We start from the raw sequence: 21,649 nt of genomic DNA, 5'->3' as shown, positions 1-21,649 counted from the left end.
ATCCTTCACAATATTTGCTGAAGCCAAATACCAATGTACAACTTTGTATACAACAATCCAACCATTATAAATATATCAAGATAAATACCAACATGTGGTCACCAAAAGACAGGTACAAGAATGTTCAGAGCAGTGCTACAAAACGGAAAAAGTTCAAAACTAGAAAAAAAAAACAATGTTCAACAACTGAAGAATATATTTTAAAAATCATGGTATATGGATAAAATACACTCATACTAAGAGGTAATAATAAAACAAATTAGGACAACATGCCACAGATCACTTTCCTAATAAAATACTGAGTGAAGGAAGACAGACACAGCACAGTAATATTCTATTATTCTATTTGAAAAACATTTTTTTAAACATAAGAAAAAAACCTCATGAAAATAGAAGTCAGGACAGTGCTTCTCTTTTGAGGGGAGGGTAGTGAGTAGACAATGGCAGAATGGATTTTCTTGGAATTTACTAGTGTTTCATTTTTAATCTAGGTTCTGTTAAAAGTATACGAACTTTGTGAAAAATTCACTGAGTGGTAGAATTATTTGTATCCTTTTCTGGATTTTGTGCCTCAAAATGAAAGTAAATTTGTAAAACTTGAAAAATGTTTTCATACCATGTTTTGAATATGATCAAATTTTAAACCAACAAAAGAGTTTCTAAATGTCCTCAAATGTAATTATGGAGGAGAATAACATCATTTTGGTTTGTTCTCAAAAGTATTTTTCACTGAAAACTGAGGAAACGTGTATTGAGAACTTATAATCACTAAGAGTTAGAGATACATCTAAGGTGCTTCTGTGAATTAGTAGGATAATAATAAAGTACACGACTAGAGTTGGAATTTAGTGTAAAATAAAATGTCAAATACTATGCAGAGTAAATATGGACGCTTGGTGGCGCTGAAGGCTAAGAGTGTGAAGAATGGCTCTGCAGACCCAGGACGCCATTATGCTGGAAATCAGAATTCTGAATGCTCCTTAAAGGAAGGAAGTATTTTAGAGAACATCTAGGGAACAGATCTTCAGAGAAGGAAAGCACCTTCTTAGATGCAAGTTAGTCTAACAGATTTAATTCACGATTATTTACCCAAAGCATCTAGGTGGACTGTACAATGAGGTGAAGGAACTGCACCTTCTGGACCTGGTCTGAACAATGGAGACTGCACTAGCAACGACGCTGCACAAACGGCAAGTTATTTTTCTTGCTATGCTGTTGTTTTTCTGGGGGGCTGGCTCTGAGGCAATTAGGTATTCGGTGCCAGAAGAAACAGAAAGTGGCTACCTTGTGGCCAACCTGGCAGAAGATCTGGGGCTCAGGGTGGGGGAACTGGCCACTCGAGGCGCGCGAATCCATTACAAAGGAAACAAACAGCTCTTGCAGCTGGATGTAAAGACCGGCAATTTACTTCTACATGAAAAGCTAGACCGGGAGGGGCTGTGCGGGGCGACAGAACCCTGTGTGTTGCATTTCCAACTGTTACTGGAAAACCCGGTGCAGTTTTTCCAAGGCGATCTGCAACTCACAGATATAAATGACCATTCTCCAGAGTTCTTAGAGGAGGAAATGCTCCTTAAAATCCCAGAGAGCGCCCAGCCAGGGACTGTGTTTCCTTTGAAAATAGCCCAGGACTTTGATGTAGGGAGCAACACTGTTCAGAACTACACAATCAGCCCCAACTCCCATTTTCATGTGGTTACTCATAATCGCGGAGATGGGAGAAAATATCCAGAGCTGGTGCTGGATAAAGCGCTGGATCGGGAGGATCAGCCCGAGTTCAGTTTAACACTCATGGCGCTGGATGGTGGGGTTCCGCCCAGCTCCGGGACCGCCATAATCCTCGTTGAAGTCGTGGACATCAATGATAACGCTCCTGAATTTTTACAGTCGCTCTATGAAGTACAGATTCCTGAGAACAGTCCCCTTAATTCTTTGGTTGCCGTCGTCTCCGCCCGAGATTTAGATGCGGGAACGTATGGGAGTGTAATCTACGCTCTATTCCAAGGCAATGCCTTTACGGAACCATTTGTAATAGACGGAAGAACAGGAGAGATTCATCTGAAAAGAACATTAGATTTTGAGGTAACTCGGTATTATAACGTAGAAATTTCAGCTACAGATGGTGGAGGACTTTCAGGAAAATGCACTGTAGCTATAGAGGTGTTGGATGTGAATGACAACGCCCCTGAACTGACCATGTCCACGCTCAGCAGATCCATCCCAGAAAACTCTCCAGAGACTGTGGTTGCCATTTTCAGTGTTTCTGATGCAGATTCCGGGAACAACGGAAAGATGGTTTGTTCTATTCCAGACAAGCTGCCCTTTGTTCTGAAACCGACTTTTATGAATTTCTATACCTTGGTGACAGAGAGCCCACTGGACAGAGAGACCAGCGCCGAGTACAACATCACCATCACGGTCACCGACTTGGGGACACCCAGGCTCAAAACCCAGCACAACATAACCGTGCAGGTCTCCGACGTCAACGACAACGCCCCGACCTTCACCCAAACCTCCTACACCCTGTGGGTCCCCGAGAACAACAGCCCCGCCCTGTACATCGGCACCATCAGCGCCACAGACAGAGACTCAGGCACCAACGCCCAGGTCACCTACTCCCTGCTGCCGCCGCCGCCGCCACCGCCCCGAGACCCGCACCTGGGCTTCGCCTCGCTCGTGTCCATCAACGCCGACACCGGGCAGCTGTTCGCGCTGCGCGCGCTGGACTACGAGACCCTGCGCGCCTTCGAGTTCCGCGTGGGCGCCGCCGACCGAGGCTCGCCCGCGCTCAGCAGCGAGGCGCTCGTGCGCGTGCGCGTGCTGGACGCCAACGACAACGCGCCCTTCGTGCTCTACCCGCCGCACAACGCGTCCGCGCCCTGCACCGAGCTGCTGCCCCGCGCCGCCGACGCCGGCTACCTGCTCACCAAGGTGGTGGCGGTGGACGCAGACGCCGGCCAGAACGCCTGACTGTCCTACCAGCTGCTCAAGGCCACCGAGCCCGGGCTGTTCAGCGTGTGGGCGCACAACGGCGAGGTGCGCACCGCCAGGCCTCTGGGAGAGCGCGACGCGCCCAGGCACAGGCTGCTGCTGCTGGTTAGGGACAATGGCGAGCCGCCGCTGTCGGCCAGCGTCACGCTGCACGTGCTGCTGGTGGACGGCTTCTCGCAGCCCTACCTGCCGCTGCCGGGGGCGGCGCCCGAGCGCGCACCGGCCGACCCGCTCACCGTCCACCTGGTCGTCGCGCTGGCCTCGGTGTCCTCGCTCTTCCTCTTCTCGGTGCTGCTCTTCGTGGCGCTGCGGCTGTGCAGGAGGAGCGGGCCGGCCGCGCTGGGTCGGGGCTCGGCGCCCGAGAGCTCCTTCCCGGGCCCCCTGGGGGGCGACAGTGGCACGGGGACCCTGTCCCACAGCTACCGCTATGAGGTGTGTCTCACTGGAGGCCCTGGGACAAATGAGTTCAAATTCCTCAAGCCATTATTCCCCAACCTCCCGCCCCAGGCTTTTGGGGAAGAAACAGAAGCAAATGCTATTGTCCGTAATAGTTTTGGGTTCCAATAGCGATCTGATGATGATGCAGTGTTTTCTGCCATTTATCCCTAAAGTACTTAGATATAGAAATGTTGTGGATAAACATTTCGCCTTCAGATATAGCCTGGATTTTTCTTTTGTAATGGATTTTCCGTTGAATTTTATCTTGAGCAGTTTACAAAATTATACTTTTTATTGTGATGCTAGGGATAGAACCGATGACCTAGTGTATTTGTACTTTATAACTGAATTGTCCCCAGCTCAATTCTACTTTATTGCACTCATTTACATATTGTCATCCCAAATCCATGCATGCTGTTGGCTTTCCTGAGATTTGTTGTTTTACCTTCTGGTTGGTATTTGTTCTGATGAGCCATCTTAATAAAATCAAATAATTATTCCTATATTCTACATATTCCAAGCGTTTTATTTCTTCATACTTTCAGTATATTCGATGCTAAATTGAAAATACAAGCTATTTTACATTATTTTCTTCTTTTTAATTGTTTTTAACAGATATAACAACTGAAATATGATGTTATGTAAGAAAATGTGATAAAGTGTAATAATCTTGTAGCTACTCTTCTTTAACAGCTCTGATTCTGATTGGTATACATTTTTAAACACATTTTTAAATTGAATTATAGCATTCCTAAAATCATTAATGTTCATCTCAATGCAATTATTTGAAGTAAGCATACATGATGTCACAATGTGAAACATTAGTAGAAGTCCAGGTGCAACACAAATTACTCTTTACAATCACTATTATCCCAGGTATCACAAACATGCTGACTTCCAATAAGTTTGGGTTTATGTCTGTGAATATATATAAATGGAATAGTAGAATATCAACTGCTTTGTGCTCTGAATCCAGCGCCTTAGATCGCTTGGCCATCCTGACGGCTGCTCTGTATTCTATTTCTTTCACTTGACATTATGTTTTTGAAATTTGGTACTGCTTTTAATTTTAATTCTTTCGTTCTCATTTCTGTATAGTTTCCACTGGATGAGTATGCCACAATTTATTATACATTCTGGACGTAGATATTTGGATTGATGCAAGGTTTGATTGTTATGAGTAATACCCCTATGAACATTCTTGTATACACCTTTGGGAGGATATGAGATAAAATATACGGTGAATATTTAAATTAAAATTTTTTAAAAATAAAAAATTAAAAATTAAAATTTTATTACAATAAGACATATTGCCATTATTCTCCCTGAGAATACTTCTCCCTCACTTCAAACACCCTTTTCCTATATGTTCTTGCCACTTTCTGAGGCAGTTCTAGAAGTTCTCTTTTGTGAGTGTTTTTATGGGATGTGATCAAAAATATAGTGAATGGTGCTGAAAGTCATCCAGTGAAAATAAACATATTACTCTGTAGTGTGTCCTCATCTACCTTATTCACTGGAACTAGCACCATGTAACTTCAGGCTCTTCTCCAAAGGAAAAGAACAACAAAGTCAAACATTTGAATCAATACAGGACACTAAGGTACCCATTATAGCACAATTAAAGGCCCTCATGAAAGAGGACTTCCAGAACTGCTTCAGAAAGTAGTGAGAATGACACAGGATAAGTGTGTTCAAAGCGAGAGGGAGTATTTTGGTGGTATGTCTTATAAGGGCAATATGTCTTTTACTGTAATAATTTTTAAATTTTTTTTAATGTTCACTATATTTTTATCACACTTCACATATGTATTTCTGTGGGTTATCTACCCAGGGATATAATTTATGTGCTTTTAGTAAGTATTAAGTACACTTTTAATAGTTATTTCAAAAAAATTTCCCAAAGTGGTTGTATTAACTCATACTGCTAATTAGCAATCTTTTTTTATTCATTAAGTTTATTGGTATATTTTAGGTATATAATATGATGACATTCATCATTGGGAATTTGTATCTTTACATGATATATCTTGGTTCTTTTTTTCCCCATTCCCCTGCCCTCCTTCCCACCCCTCCCTATTTACAAAAACTTTGTTTCCCCTTTTTCCTTTTGTCATATTTATTCCTTTCTTTTCCCTACCCCTCCCACTTCTCTAGTTTCTCATTCTTTAAGCAATGTCTTAATATATGAAATCCTCCAAATTCTAGCCAAAATGTGATAGTGTCTGTTTTTTCATTTAACCTATTGGAAGGCACCTTTAAAGCTTTTTAAAGCTCTTTTTATATTTACTTCCTTATCACTTTGGAATAAGTTTGTAATTTTTATGGGCCGATTTGTGTCCTATTTCCCAAATTCATACATTGAAGGGGTAACCCTGGTCACCTCAAAATGTAACTATTTAAGCTAGGTGTGGCGCTGCATGCCTGTAATCTCAGTACTCCAGAGTCTGAGGCAGGAGGATTGCTATGAGTTCAAGACCAGCCTGGGCTAATAGTGACTTTAAGGCCAACCAGAACTACATATCAAGACTCTATCTAAAAAAACCCCAGAACATTACTGTATTTAGAGATACAGTTTTAAAGAGGTGAAATTTGTTAAAATGATGTAGTTAGGATAGGCCCTAGTCCAATATTACTGATATCTTTCTAAGAAAAGTTTACATGAGACAGAGAGATACCATAGACGTGATAAACAGACAGATGATGACATGAAGACACCAGAGGAAGATGATATATCAGGTGAAGAGAAAGGCCTCAGAATGAACACTGTCAGTAACTTAATCTTAAACTTCTAGCCAGGGCCAGGGATTTAGCTCAGTGGTTCCGGCACCTGCCTCAAAAGTGCAAGGTCCCAAGTTCAATCCCCGGTACCAAAAAAACAAACAAACAAAAAATAAGAACATGGTCTGGGGATTTACCTCAGTGGTTCCACTGCCTGCCTTGCAAGCTCAAGGACCTGAGTTCAATCCCTGGTACTAAAAACAAAAAAACAACAACAAGAAAAAACTTCTAGCCTCCAGAACTGTAGGAAATACATTTTTTCATGGTATTTGTTGTGGCAACTATAGCAAACTAATACAATGAGGTTCATAAACTTTAGACAGTCTCCTGTTATGATTGCCAAATAACTACCACACTTAAAGTAACTTCAATTATCCATTCTTCCCATCTAGCTATGTGACTATTCTTAAGCCTTTTCTGGTCAAACTGAAAATATCATTTAGTGTTTAATAATAAGTTAATTTGGATTTTTAAACAAAATGAATAGCATTCTTATTATTCCTTTTGTATGTTTCTCCCTTATGCTTTTTAGCCTCCCTCTGTTGAACATCTACTTTTAAATTGTCAAATTTGATGACCTTTTTATAACCAAAGCTATTTACATCATCTTTACACCTATAAGGATTCCTTGTGTATAGATATGTTTTAGAATGTGAAAATGAATATTTTAAATTTACTTTTCATGAAAATATAAATTATAAATGCCCCAGAGCAAAAGATCACCAGGAACACACTTTATTAAAACAAAGGTGTAAGCCAATGCCATGTTGCATGCTTATAATTCCAGCTACTCAGTAGTCTAAAGGAAGAGAATCTGCCTGGGAAACACAGTGACATCTTGCCTCAAAATAAAATTTTGAAAGGAGTTGGGGGTGTAGCTTCATGGAAGAGTACTCACCTAGCATGTGTAAGGTCTTGAGTCTAATCCCTAGCATAACACAAAATACAAAGATGGGTTTATTAATTCATTGCAATTAAGGAGGCTGCACACAACAGAAAACAGTGAATCACTTTTCTTTTTATGGTATTGTAGAATTGGGGCTTATGATAGGTGATTTGAGGGAGAGTTCGGGAAAGTATGGGTTAGCTCTGTACTACAAGCTTTCAGGAAGTGGGATTAATTTAATGTGGGATATCTTAGTGAATTTTTTTAGGAAATGAAAAGAACAAAGGGAAATTAAACTGTAATATACAGAAGCAGTGTTTACTCATATGTGCAAGGAAATGGATGTCCTTAGTCATTGTTTTGGTTTGGACAATATTCTTGTTTTGTCTCTTTGAAGCATGAAGTAATTTTAGTTTGGTTTTGCTCAATCTGAGTCACAAGGGTCTTTTCCAGTGCCACATTTAATAGAAAAAGATTATTACCTACCCATAAGTGCCGGGATATTTACTGCTTCTCAGGGGCTGAGTCTCTCTCAAAATTTTGTTCATTGCAGAGCTATGTTACTCAGGGTGAGGACTATCTTCCTTGCTCTTTGGATCTAATGTTGTCCTTCCTCTGGCACTGAAAGAATGTTCCTAAAATCAAGATTAGATCCAACCTTTAACCTTATGAGTTGGCCTTACCACATCTTCAAATATTCTCAAGTTCTCAATCAAAAATTCAGTTTTCCTTATTTCCTACTGAAGTCCACTATCTTTTTGTTTCTATCTGAATTAAATAATCTCTGGGCCAGGGATTTAGCTCTGTGGTTCCACCACCTGACTTGCAAGCACAAGGTCCCAAGTTCAATCCCCAGTACAAATAAATAAATAATCTCTAAGTCTGTGTAAAACTACCATTTTGTCTTCTCCTAGTTAAGTACATTGTTTGATAGGCCCCTTCCTTCTTTCTTTTTTTGAATACCTTTCTTTACTACAGTATATTCTCACGTGGCATCCTAAAAGAAGTTTTCAGACCTGTCTATACCAGGTTATAGACAGGTCTGAAAATGCATTTAGTTTTCCCTCATCTTGGTTGAATTTGGACAGATAGAGAACTCTTGCTCTGAAATTTAAAATCACTAGTCTAAGTCAGGCATAGTGGCACATGCGTGTAGACCCAGCACTCAGGAGACTGGGGCAGAAGGATTCCTGGGAGTGTGAGCCCAGCCTGTGCTACATAATGAGTTCAAGGCCATTATGAATTGAGACCCTGTCTCAAAAACACCCAAAAAAATTCCATAAATTATTAATGCACAATTTTTATTAAAAATTTATTCAGTCTGATTCTTTTTTTTTTTTTTTTTGGTACTGGGGCTCAAACTTAGGTCTTTGTGCTTGAGCCTGATTCTTGATTCATTATCTTCTTCACATATATGTAAAATATATAATCAAATGTATATATAAATTGTATGTTTTGTATGTAATATTATATAATTTCTGTCTCTTTCAGATTTTAGAATTTTTCTTTTAGGTGACTTACATTTCATAATAATGTTGTGATCTTTTTCATTCATTTTGCTGGACAGTGAATGTATTTATGTATTCTAATAATTCATACTTTTTGATGCCTGGGTTCATTTCATGTCTATCATTATTCTCTTAATTGTATCCCTAAATTTATCTTGTTATTTCTTTTTCAAACAAGCTCATCAGACACTGAACATTCTTAATTAATCCTATATTACTGCTTAATTTTATATTTGTGTCTTTTTTCTCCAGAATCTCTCATGTCATTTTCAGTTATTTTGAATGAATTATTAATTTAGTGGCATATTTAATTCCTACATTTTCTTGTTGTTGGGTTGGGCCTTTTCTCTGATATCATTTGGAATTCTTTTTTTTTTTTTGAGACAGGGTCTCACTGTGCATTTCAGGCTGGCCTTAGACTCACTATGTAGCCCGGGTTGGCCTCAAACTCATGGTAATCCTCTTGCCTCAGCTCCCTAAGTTCTGGGATTACAGGCGTGTGCCACCACATCTGACAGTTTTTCTAAATTTATTATATACAGGAAATTTATTATATACAGGAAATCCTGTATTGCCTGTTTCCTACATGGTCTTCTTTCTTTCTTTCTTTCTTTCTTCTGTTCAGGGGTATTTTTCTGGTTTTCATGTGTCTGGTAATCCATGATTATCTGCTTGCATGTAAGAAAGAACTGGGTAGGGTCGGGTATGTAGTTCATTGGCACCTCACCTACCTGCCAAGCGCAAGATCCTGAGTTTGATCCCCAGTTCCAGGAAAAAAACCAAACCAAAACAAAGAACTGGGTAAATGATGTGAAGCAGCTGCCATGTTATGTATCTTCTTTACTTATTTTTTTTTTTTTTGGTACCGGGGACCGAACTCGGATCCTTCTGCTTGTGAGGCAGGCAGCGGAACCACTGAGCTAAATACCTGGCCCTCTTCTTTATTTTTGTATGACAGGGTTGTCTCCACACAAGCTTCTGTCCTATATGGAAATTCTGATAGGGTTCTCTGTAGGGAGCGAGGAAAGGGGACATTACTAGAACCTCTGTAGTAAGTCCCAGTCTGCTGCAAGCTACGGCAGCACAAGGCAAATTAACTTATACAAGAAAGGTAGAAAAATGAGACTGAGAAGAAGCTGAGCTTTGGGTCTGATCAGTGCTGCTCTGGGCGGCAAAGACGAAAGCCCCCGAGCTTGCCGCACCTTTTATTCAGAACATCAGGAGAAACAAATGTAACAAATTACTCAGGACAGAGAGTTCAGTACATCGGGAGAACGGAATTCCTAGACCAGTGAGGACCTATGCAGATGAAGATTTTGTTCCTCCCAGGATGTCCTGGAACATCACAGCATCACCAGATCATTGAGGTCTCAGTTGTGACTGGAGGCCAAAATGGAATTACGTCTCGAAATGCCATAGCTGGCCTGTAGGCAGGAGAACTAGGCCTAATCAAATGATTTTTTTCCCCAAAATTATGTAGCATTGCTCCCGACAGTTCTCTGTATGAGGCAGTACAGCACCAGGTTTATAAAATGTCAGACTTTACCATAGGGTGTTCTTTCATGAATGGGCAGGAATCTCTTTTCAGGATGTGGCCCTACAGGTGTCAAAATGCAAAAGGCTTTTGCTGGGATTCCAAATCTCCACTAAACGTCTTGTTATTCTTCAGAAGATCCTTTTGAATCTTTAGAAATGAGCCTTAAGATTTTTGAAGGTCTTGAGGAGAAATAATAATTCTTAAACATTATTATGTATTATATAATGCATTATTATTATATGCTTTGTATGCATGTACTTGGCTATTTTAAAAGTTCTTAATACACACATCTTTCATTCAATCCTTAAAATTGGTATTCCAATTTTAGACATGAGCAAACTGGGACACACAAAGTTAAAGCAATTTGGCCAAGGCCACTGACTTTGTCACTTCAGGCTGTGATTACAAAGCAGAATACAGTGAGTGGCTTATAAGCAGCAGAAACTTATATTTCACATTCTGGAGACTGGAAGGTTGAGATCAGGGTATCAACATGGTCATGTACTGGTGAGGGCACTCTTCTGGGGTATGCATTGCTGACTTCTCATTATATCCTTACAGCAGAACAAGAGTGAGAGGGCATTATGGACCCCCTTTACATATAAATGTATGAGTATGTCATTCTTAACAGCTCTGCACTTATGACCTAATTACTTCCCAAAGGCCCTACTCCAAGTACCATCTCATTGGGTGTTAGGATTTGAAGCACAACCTAGGTAATAATTGGTAAAACAAGAATCCAGAAGGACTGACTCCAGAGAAGTTGCTTTTTTCATTTTTTTTCACTTTTTTCTATTTTGTAATCTATTAAGGTTTCAAAAATGTATATATGTACAATTCAAAATAAATAATAGAAAAATTAGCATCCATGTACCAGCTTAAGAATTAGAATAACGCCAACCCTTAGAAAGTCCCTGTTTCCATCAGAGCATGTTTCATTCCCATGAAAAAAAACCTATATTCTGAATTTTAAATAATTATGTGTTTTTCATAGTAGCATAAGCTATGCTTATGTTCTTAAATAATATTCTGTTTAGTTTTTTATGTCTGGATCATCTGTGGCCTTGCTGTTTTTCAATAATTATGGTATTGAAGTTATTTATTTTATGCAAATTTACTTACATTGCTCTATAGTATTCCACTGTGTAGACATTTATCTTTATTTTTTTATTTTTAAATATATATATTTATTGGTACATTTTAGGTATAAAATACATTTACATTTATCATTGGGTGTTTGTACCAGAACATAATGCATTAGTTTTTATTTTTTCTCCCATTACCTGTGCACACTTCACCCCCTCCACCCTTCCCTATCTACACAGAGTTTGATTCCATTTTTTTTCTCATAATTTTTTTCTTTCCCTTCTTCCCTTTCCTCTTTCCCTTCCACCATCCCCAGACCCTTGGACCTTTTCTTATTTCAAATTATCAGTTATTGATTTTAATCATTTTCATCCGTATTTACACTTTCAATTTCTCACACTAGAGAAACTATTCGGTATTTACACATGTGTGTCCTATTTATTTAACTTAAGAGTATGGCCTCAATATGCATCCATTTAGCTATAAATGTCTCTAGATTCTCATTCTTTATGGCTGAGTAGTACTCCATTTTATAAAAAAACCACATCTTCTTTATCCAGTTTCCAGTCGATGGGCACTTGGGCTGTTTCCAAGCTTTAGCTATTACAAATTGTGCCTCTATAAACATAGGTGCACATATATCGCTGTGGTATGATTCTTTTAATTCTTTGGGGAAGATTCCCAGTAGGGGGATAGCTGGGTCAAATGGGACCTGTAGCCCTAGTTCTTTGAAGTATCGCCATACTGATTTCCACAGTGGTTGCACCAATCTACATTCCCACCAACAGTGGAGAAGGGTTCCTTTCTCTCCACACCCCCACCAGCATTTGTTATTGGTTGATTTCTTGATAGCAGTCATTCTTTGTGGGGTGAGGTGGAATCTCAGTGTTGTTTTCATCTGCATCTCTTGAATGACCAGTGATGTTGAACATTTTTTCATATATTTACTTGCTGTTTTTACTTCTTTGTCTGAGAAATGTCTGTTCATTTTGGATGCCCATTTTTGAATTGGGTCTGAATTTGGGAAATCTGATTTTTTTCAGTTCTTTATATATTCTTGATAGTAGACCTTTGTCTGAGCTACAGCTGCTAAATATTTCTTCCCACGTTGTAGGTTGTCTCTTAGCTCTGTTGGTAGTTTCTCTTGCAGTGCAGAAGCTTTTTAATATGATGAGATCCCAGTTGTTGATCCTTTGTGCTAGCTCCCGTGCTACTGAAGATTTGTTCATAAAGTCTTTTCCTATGCCAAATATAGACATTTATCTTTAAATTTACTGTTGATAGACTTTCTGGTTAATCTGAAGCTTGTCACTATGAATAATGGTGTTATAACCATTCTTGTTATCTCTTCATGCACTTGAACAGGAGTTCCCTTTGGGTACATGCACATTGAGTAATGGACTATCTCAATCCTACCAATAACAAAGCAGATATCAAAATGAATGGAATAGACAATAGATACCAACACGAAGATAACAGAGATGTTAGAATTATCTGACAAGGATTTTAAAAGACTTTTTAAAAAGGCTTCAACAAGCAATTATAAACAACAGTTGAAACAAAAACGTTTTAGCAAAGAGTTATGAAGTCTCAATAAAGAAAGAGAAGATAAACACCAATGGAAATTTTAGATTAAATTAAAGATGATGATTTTTAAAAACACTCATTGGATGTACTCAACACTAGAATGAAGGGAACTAGCAGACAGAACAATAGAAATTACTTAATTTGGACAACAAAGAAAAAATAAACTGTAAAGAAATGAACAAAGCCTAGGAACATGTAGGAAATAACAAAATACCTAATATTTGTGTCATTTAAATCCCAAGAGGAAAGGAGAAAGGGTGTGAAACTGAAAGGAAACAATGGCTGAAAACTGGCAGACATAAACTAAAGAAATCAAAGAGCCAAATAAGATTCAAACAATACAACCCAAAAAAATCCACACATAGAGGCACCATAGTCAAATATCTGAAAACTAAAACCAAAGAAAATATTTTGAACATAGAGAGAAATTACCCCTTATGTACAAGACAATAACAACTTGAATGACAGCAGATTTTTCATCAAAACTATGGAGACCAGAAAGTTGAGCAATGTTTTTTGTGCTAAAAGAACTGTCAATCCAGGATCCTATGTCCAGTGAAAATATTCTCCAGGAGGAAAAAAATTGTTGTCAAAAGGAATGGCTGAAAGAAGATCTCCAAACAGAAAACAATTAAAAACAGAAAGACCCTTAAGAAGATAATGAAAGAAGAAAAACAAGAAACATACAAATTAAAAATGGACCCTCAACTCTTGGATTTTCTAAATTATATATGATTGAGCCCAAAATTATAACACTATCTGATTAGTTCTAAGTGTATGTAGAGGAAATATTTAAGACAACTATAATGGAGGATGAAGGGAGTTAAATTTTCCTTACTTTACAAGAACTGGTAAGATGATGACACTAGCAAAGTATAAGATATTGATATATAATTACTTAGAGCAACCTTTTAAAAGGTATACAAAATGGTAAATTGAAAATATTGTAGATACGTCACATGGAATTATAAAGAAATGTTCTGATAATCCACAGGAAGTTAGCAAGAAAAAAATAGCTCAGTAGTAGAGCATTTGCTTAGCATGTCTGAGACTCTCAGTTCAATCTCCAGCATCACCACCACAACAGCAACAACAAAGAGAAATGAAAACAGAAAGAAAAACAAAAAACAAAAAAATAAAATGGCAGGCATAAGATTTAACATCAATAATTACATTAAATATAAGTAGTTTAAACAAAGCAAACATATTGAGAGATGGGATTAAGAAATCATGACCCATATGTTTATGAAAAACTTCAAATACTATATAATGATTTAGGCAGATCAGAGCTTAAAATGGAAAAATATTATGAGAAAATTAATAAAAGCAAAGGATTAGTAGCTTACTAATGTCAGATAAGTAATGCCAGAGCAAAGAAAATTATCTGAGACAGAGTGGAATATTGTGATAAGAAAGAAAATGTAGCAACAATCCTACATGTATACTCCAAACTACAGAGATACGAAATGTGTGGAGCAAGTGTTGATAGAACTCAAGGAGATATAGACAAATATATTTATACTTGGAAACTTTGATGGTCTTCTCTTAAAATCTAGTAGTACAGAAAATCTACAGAACAACTGAACAGAAAATTAGCAGAGATACTGAACAATTCAGCTGTACCACACACCAATAGCATCTTATCTCTATTTATAGAACATCTCTCCTAACATCATCAGACTACATATTTTTTTCAAAAACTCACAACACTTATACCACATATACCACATCCTTGGGCATAAAATATCCTCAACCAATTTCAAAGTAAAATCATACAGAAAGGGGTCCTTCAACCACAATGGAGTCAAACTAAAAATCAAGCAGTAAAAGGAAAATATTCAAATATCTACAAACTAAACAAACATTTCTAAATAATCCGAGAATCAAAGAAGAAGTCTCACTTAAGTTTCATTAAAATATATCAAAATGAATTGACTATTAAAATACTACATATCAAAATTTTGGAGCCATAATTAAAACCAAGCCAAGAAGGAAATTTATAGCACTAGATAAGCACATTTGAAAAGAAAGTAAGTCTCACATCAGTCACCTACTAATTTGCTAGTTCAATTTTCCACCTCAAGAATCTAGAAAAAGACAAGGAAAATCCAAAGCATGCAGAAAGAAGGAAATAATGAAGATAGTAGAAATCAAGAAAATTCAAAGCAAAAATAATAAACATATGGAACAACTGGATCTTTGTAAAGCATCAATGAAATTGCCAAACACTGATAAAAATTTTTCTTATCCACCCATTTGAGATTTCAAATGTGATTTAGCATCCCAGTCTTTTGTATTTCCAAACTGTTCTGCAACATATGTCCTATCAATCAAGAGGTTTGCAATCATTTACAAATCAGCTCTATCTTTTCCCTGAAATATTGTGTTTTTATTTGCATATACTGTAACTAGAGTTTTAAAGATTCAGCTTACCTGTGAAAGTTAGTCTTTCTCATTCACTTTTTATATACTTAAATTTTTTTAAAGTATAATGGAATAAAAGGAAACATATTTAAAGCATTAAATGGAAATAAATTTGATCAGCTACGGAAGAATTATAAGTTAGCTAAATGAAATGTAAGTATAATTTACAACATTTGATCAGTTAGAATACTCTTTCAGGACATAAATAATAATTCAGGTAAATTATTCTTTAAAATATTTATCATTTCAGTTATTTGTCTATCACATATGAACATAGAGAGCATAAGACAGAGAAATTTTTATTGTCTGTCTTTCCATGTTGTATAAGAAGATAAGAAACTGTCACAGAATTATTAAAATTAAGCTGAAAAATATAGTAAAAAATATCCCCAGTGAAAGATAGAAATACTCTACATCTCAAAAGAGGTATGGGTTACATGGATGGATTCATTTGTTAAAATGGTACAGATTAAGTTTAGTGCCTTTTGTTTTATACAACATTATTCTCAGGAAAAGAAAACAAAAATAAACATTTGGTGGAGGAAAGGAGTAAAAGGAAAGTTATGGGTGAAATATGACAATGTGAAACTGGGTGATATGTTCATGGAGTTTTATTTTGTTGATTTTGTATATGTTGGACATTTTTCATAATGAAAACTGATGATTCCCTGTGACAATGTACTCATGGAAGCAAAGTAAATTCAACTCTACTCAAGCAAATCAAATAAAACCAAATGGGAACAAAGCAGAAAAGCATTCTACTACAGAAACCAAATACAATCCATTGTCTATACAAAGGGAGTTTCTTGACATATTCAACTGATATATTTGGGGTGAACTTTGAGATATTACCTTCTTTTTCTTTTTTTATAACTACCAATGTTTTTGAAGGCATTTTGTTCACCAAATTGCTTTTGACACATACTGTACTACTGATAAAATTTACTTTAAAATGAGGACTAAGTCAACAGTCTTGTATTTGAGGGTGACTGGTGGTGCTGCACAGTAAATGAAAGAATCTGGAAGACAAGGATGCCATTAAGTTGGAATCATGATTGAGAATGCCCACTCAGAAGGAACCAGTTAGAAATGAGCTGGAAATCACCTTGTTTCAGGGAATAAACCAAGACCATCCAAGCAAGATCTTTATGATTGTTGGTTTTATTTCAATTCATTTTATTATTCATATCCATAGGATCACTCCATTGTCAATAACATTTACCAAGCAAACCCTGGAGGCAAGTCACATTAATATTCTGTATCCTTCAGGCTGCATAGATGTGATTTTTATGTATAAGATGATCTCATATGTTCAGAGCTTAGATTTTATTTAGCTTTGTTTTACTTAGAATTGAATTTTTAAAAAAATCTTTATTTTTAATCTTATATCACCCTGGCTCTTATGTAAAGTAAATTTTTCTTGAGCTCAATTGATTTCAACTTTAAATAAATATGAAGTCCATCCAAAGTGAATAATGTTCACCATATTTTGTTTTTGTATCATGCATTTATCCATATTTTTTAGAATGTTTAGACATGCAGTTTTTCAATATATCTGAGCAGAAACTGATGAGGTAAGAACAAATATAACCATGTCATTCCATCATTGAATTACATGGTACTCACCAAAATTAAGTCACCTTTTCACATCACCTTATTTGGCATGTATTTATAAGACAAAGTGTCCTTGCTGTAAGAGGATGGTGGAGGTCTTCATGAATATTTTTAGGCACTGATTCATGTTCTTTAAAATAGGGTGATATATTTGGTCTTTGATGAACATAATTTAACCAAAACCAAAAATATAATTTGACTGAAAACTATACTTTCTTTTGTAAAAATTGATATTATTGTGGGGGGTTTGTATATTGCTCTAATTTCTAGAAATAAAAGCTATATGGAACAAAAAAATTAGAAAAATGCACAAGCCTCAAAAAACCATGGAAAATTCTTGCAAGCACAAGGTCCTGAGTTTGATCCCTAGTACAAGAAAAAAAAAGGAAAATTCTATCCATTTAGAAACTATGTAAAATCCTTAAATGCTTATGATAAATAAATGATTGTTCCTAGCTCCTCTTTTATTTGTTTTGATGTTTCTATCATAAGTATCACCAGGCTTCAATTTTCCTTCCGATAGTGTAATTGTTCCTTTACTGTGCAGAGGTAACCATATATAATAAAGTAAGGCTATTTTCCATGCCATCTGAGTCACATAATTTAAAAATTTATTGTTTATTTTGCCATTATGTTGCTGAACAACTTCTAAGTTTAGTATAATTTGTTGATGTGTTTGTTGGGACAATTAGTGTGCTCCTGTAATTCAAATTTACACTGCTCATCAAAGACAAATCACACTGCTAAAAAATCAAAGTTGATTATAGGAAGTTTACATTACCTGAAAGGATAATTCTTAAGCATTAATATGCAAGGAGAAAAACTATTATATAGAGTCCCTCTTAGCACCATCAAGCAATTTGATTCAAGATCTAAAAGAACCCAGGAATTGACTTAGAAACAAAAACAAAAGAGATACACACAAAAATAAGACTCCTATACAATTCTTTAGGCATATGATTCACACATTCAGTTTGAGAAACATTGGTTCTACCTGAAAGTCCTTATAAACTTAGATTTCAGAAATGGTATTAACCTGGAAACACCTCATGAAGTTATTAATTTGAACGCGTGGTGGCGATGCAGGCTAAGAGAATGAGTAAACACTCTGCATATCCACTGGACACTATTTCACCCAGAAGCCAAAATGATAATACAACACGGAACATATTTACAGCTAAAGCTAACAGAGAAGTGTTCTGGAAGACAGTAATCACGAGAAGTTATAAGAGCGAATTAAAAAATCACATTTGGAAGGGTCAAAGAGGGACCTGGTGCTTGGGAGCCGAAAAAGATTTCCCCTCCGGAATCAGACGCAACAATAGAGATGGTGCCAACAAAAATACAGCATAAAAAAAGGCAAGTGGCTATCTTCATTATATTGATGTTTTTGTGGGAGATGGATGCAAAATCTATTCAGTATTCCATAGTGGAGGAGACAGAAACTGGTACATTTGTAGCCAATTTGACAAAGGATCTGGGACTTAGAGTGGGAGAGCTGGCCGCTCGCGGAGCCCGGGTTGTTTTCAAGGGGAACAGACAGCATTTGCTGCTTGATCCACAGACCCATGATTTGCTGCTGCTAAGTGAAAAGCTGGACCGAGAGGAGCTGTGTGGCTCCACTGAGCCATGTGTGCTGCCTTTCCAGGTGTTACTGGAAAAGCCCTTACAGTTTTTTCAGGCTGCCTTGCAAGTCAGAGATATAAATGATCACTCTCCGGAGTTCCCTGCCAGAGAAATGCTCCTTAAGATATCAGAAATTACAACGCCAGGAAAAATATTTCCTTTGAAAATGGCACAAGATTTAGATGTTGGCAGCAACAGCCTTCAAAGCTACACTATCAGCTCCAATCCGCACTTCCACATTCTCACACGGAGTCGCAGTGATGGCAGGAAATACCCGGAGCTGGTGCTGGATAAAGCGCTAGACCGCGAAGAGCAGCCCCAACTCAGACTAAGGATCACCGCGCTGGATGGCGGGGATCCGCCGCGGACAGGGACCTCAGAGATTCGGATAATGGTTTTGGATAGCAATGACAACGCCCCCGAGTTTGCCCATCAGCTTTATGAGGCAACGGTCCCTGAAAACAGCCCTCTTGGCTCTCTGGTTATTACTGTCTCAGCGATCGATTTAGACGAAGGATCCTTTGGAAAGGTATCTTATGCACTACTTCAAGACTATGACATTAACCAAACCTTCGAAATAAACGCACTCACTGGAGAAATACGAGTGAGGAACACTTTGGATTTTGAGAAATTTCAGTCCTATCACTTGGATGTTGAGGCCACTGATGGCGGCGGATTAACAGGAAAATGCTCTTTAATAGTTCAGGTCCTGGATGTCAATGACAACTCACCTGAACTGACCGTGTCCTCACTCAATAGCCACATCCCTGAAAACCTGCCAGGGGTCATAGTAGCAGTTTTCAGTGTTTACGACGCGGACTCTGAACATAACCAACAGGTTATTTGTTCCATAGATGACAATATCCCTTTTCTTCTAAAACCATCCATAGAGAATTTCTACACTCTGGTAACAGATGGACCATTGGACAGAGAGAGGAAGTCAGAATACAACATCACCATCACGGTCACCGACTTGGGGACACCCAGGCTCAAAACGCAGCACAACATAACCGTGCAGGTCTCCGACGTCAACGACAACGCCCCGACCTTCACCCAAACCTCCTACACCCTGTGGGTCCCCGAGAACAACAGCCCCGCCCTGCACATCGGCACCATCAGCGCCACAGACAGAGACTCGGGCACCAACGCCCAGGTCACCTACTCCCTGCTGCTGCCACCGCCGCCGCCACCGCCCCGAGACCCGCACCCGGGCTTCGCCTCGCTCGTGTCCATCAACGCCGACACCGGGCAGCTGTTCGCGCTGCGCGCGCTGGACTACGAGACCCTGCGCGCCTTCGAGTTCCGCGTGGGCGCCGCCGACCGAGGCTCGCCCGCGCTCAGCAGCGAGGCGCTCGTGCGCGTGCGCGTGCTGGACGCCAACGACAACGCGCCCTTCGTGCTCTACCCGCCGCACAACGCGTCCGCGCCCTGCACCGAGCTGCTGCCCCGCGCCGCCGACGCCGGCTACCTGCTCACCAAGGTGGTGGCGGTGGACGCAGACGCCGGCCAGAACGCCTGGCTGTCCTACCAGCTGCTCAAGGCCACCGAGCCCGGGCTGTTCAGCGTGTGGGCGCACAACGGCGAGGTGCGCACCGCCAGGCCGCTGGGCGAGCGCGACGCGCCCAGGCACAGGCTGCTGCTGCTGGTCAGGGACAATGGCGAGCCGCCGCTGTCGGCCAGCGTCACGCTGCACGTGCTGCTGGTGGACGGCTTCTCGCAGCCCTACCTGCCGCTGCCGGGGGCGGCGCCCGAGCGCGTGCCGGCCGACCCGCTCACCGTCCACCTGGTCGTCGCGCTGGCCTCGGTGTCCTCGCTCTTCCTCTTCTCGGTGCTGCTCTTCGTGGCGCTGCGGCTGTGCAGGAGGAGCGGGCCGGCCGCGCTGGGTCGGGGCTCGGCGCCCGAGGGCCCCTTCCCGGGCCCCCTGGGGGACGTCAGCGGCACGGGGACCCTGTCCCACAGCTACCGCTATGAGGTGTGTCTCACTGGAGGCCCTGGGACAAATGAGTTCAAATTCCTCAAGCCAATTATCCCCAACTGCTCTCCTCAAGGACCTGAGAGGGAAATAGAGGAAAGTCCCACCCTTCCTAATAGCTTCCTACTTAGTTAAGTATTGAATTACTGTACTAAACACTGCTTACTACGTTCAGGAATATTCTTTCAACATATGTGATATTGATGCATGTTGTTTGTGATCTGTTTCTTATTTCTATTCTTTTAAAAGTTGCATACTGGAGATAAACAGTATTTTCTCTGTGCTTCAATATTTTCTATTACTTAGTTGCCTGTATTTGACAACTTAAAGAAAAAGTAAATATTTGGGTAATTCAGAATTTTGAAATTAAAAAATTACAAAATTTTAAATAGGATTGTATTTCCAACAATTGGTTACAGTCACTTCACTCTTACTATATTGGAATATATTTAAAATATAAGTAGTTGATATTATTTTTGTTTGTTTTGTTTTTTTGGTACCGGGTGGGGATCGAACTCAGGTCCTTGTGCTTGCGCAGCAGGTGGCGAAACCACTGAGCCAAATCCCCAGCCCTAGTAGTCAATATTATTTAATCGACAAAGGTACATCTCATTTTGTTATGACTTTTATGGTGCATAACACCAAAGATAAAACACTGAGCATGACTAAATGCTAAAATAGCCATTCATACTTATGTGTATTTCAGTATACCATAATGGATAACACATCTTTTCTGTGATTATAGACTTTACTAAACTGTCAACACATTAAGTTTCAGATTGCGATTTTCAGTCAGATAGAATATAATGGTCTTTTTAAAACACAGAGCCAATTGTAAATGCTTAATATTAGCTGGATGCTACTAACATTGTAGTAATGACTTTTTAAAACAATACACTTACTAGGAACAAAGAAATGCTAATACTTTCCCTACAATAAGTACCCTTCCCAATGAATAAAGTTATTAATGTTCCTGTTTCGTTAAATTTTTTTGCTCTCCTTCAAAACAAAACATCTTTCCATTCACTCATTCTATTATAGACCATAAAACACTTGAGGGCACATTTTGCCTTCTTGTCTTTTCTAATGATTTGAAATTTCAAAGATACTGTTTTCTTAAATCCAAATTATGTTTTTCAAACTTTTCCTCTCACATTCTAAAACTTTTATGTCTGTTACTTGCCAAGACCTAAGTAAGG

General features: G+C 38.9%; 2 protein-coding genes across 2 annotated transcripts; both read left to right on the top strand.

Moving 5' to 3' along the window:
• Positions 1-906: 906 nt before the first annotated feature.
• LOC101705683 (protocadherin beta-5-like) lies at positions 907-3,932 on the top strand. Its single transcript, XM_021266115.2, is given in 1 exon segment — positions 907-3,932. A coding segment is annotated over 1 exon segment (2,403 nt). The 5' UTR covers positions 907-1,155; the 3' UTR covers positions 3,559-3,932.
• A 7,413-nt stretch (positions 3,933-11,345) lies between these two features.
• Pcdhb6 (protocadherin beta 6) lies at positions 11,346-21,436 on the top strand. The gene has a single exon (XM_087180638.1). The coding sequence runs from the start codon at positions 18,180-18,182 to the stop codon at positions 20,583-20,585; it is 2,406 nt and encodes an 801-aa protein (XP_087036764.1). The 5' UTR covers positions 11,346-18,179; the 3' UTR covers positions 20,586-21,436.
• The last annotated feature ends 213 nt before the right edge of the window (positions 21,437-21,649 follow it).

Source organism: Heterocephalus glaber, unplaced genomic scaffold (assembly GCF_053883595.1).
Source record: "Heterocephalus glaber isolate CG9 unplaced genomic scaffold, H.glaber_assembly_v1.0 deba00001463, whole genome shotgun sequence".
NCBI lineage: Eukaryota > Metazoa > Chordata > Mammalia > Rodentia > Bathyergidae > Heterocephalus > Heterocephalus glaber.
The sequence above is the reverse complement of the archived record's forward strand: the minus strand, read 5'-3'. Positions and strand labels throughout refer to the sequence as shown.

What these genes read in the sequence shown, in the direction of transcription:
- Pcdhb6 (XM_087180638.1), top strand. Translation starts at nt 18,180, where the DNA reads ATGGTGCCAACAAAAATACAGCATAAAAAAAGGCAAGTGGCTATCTTC.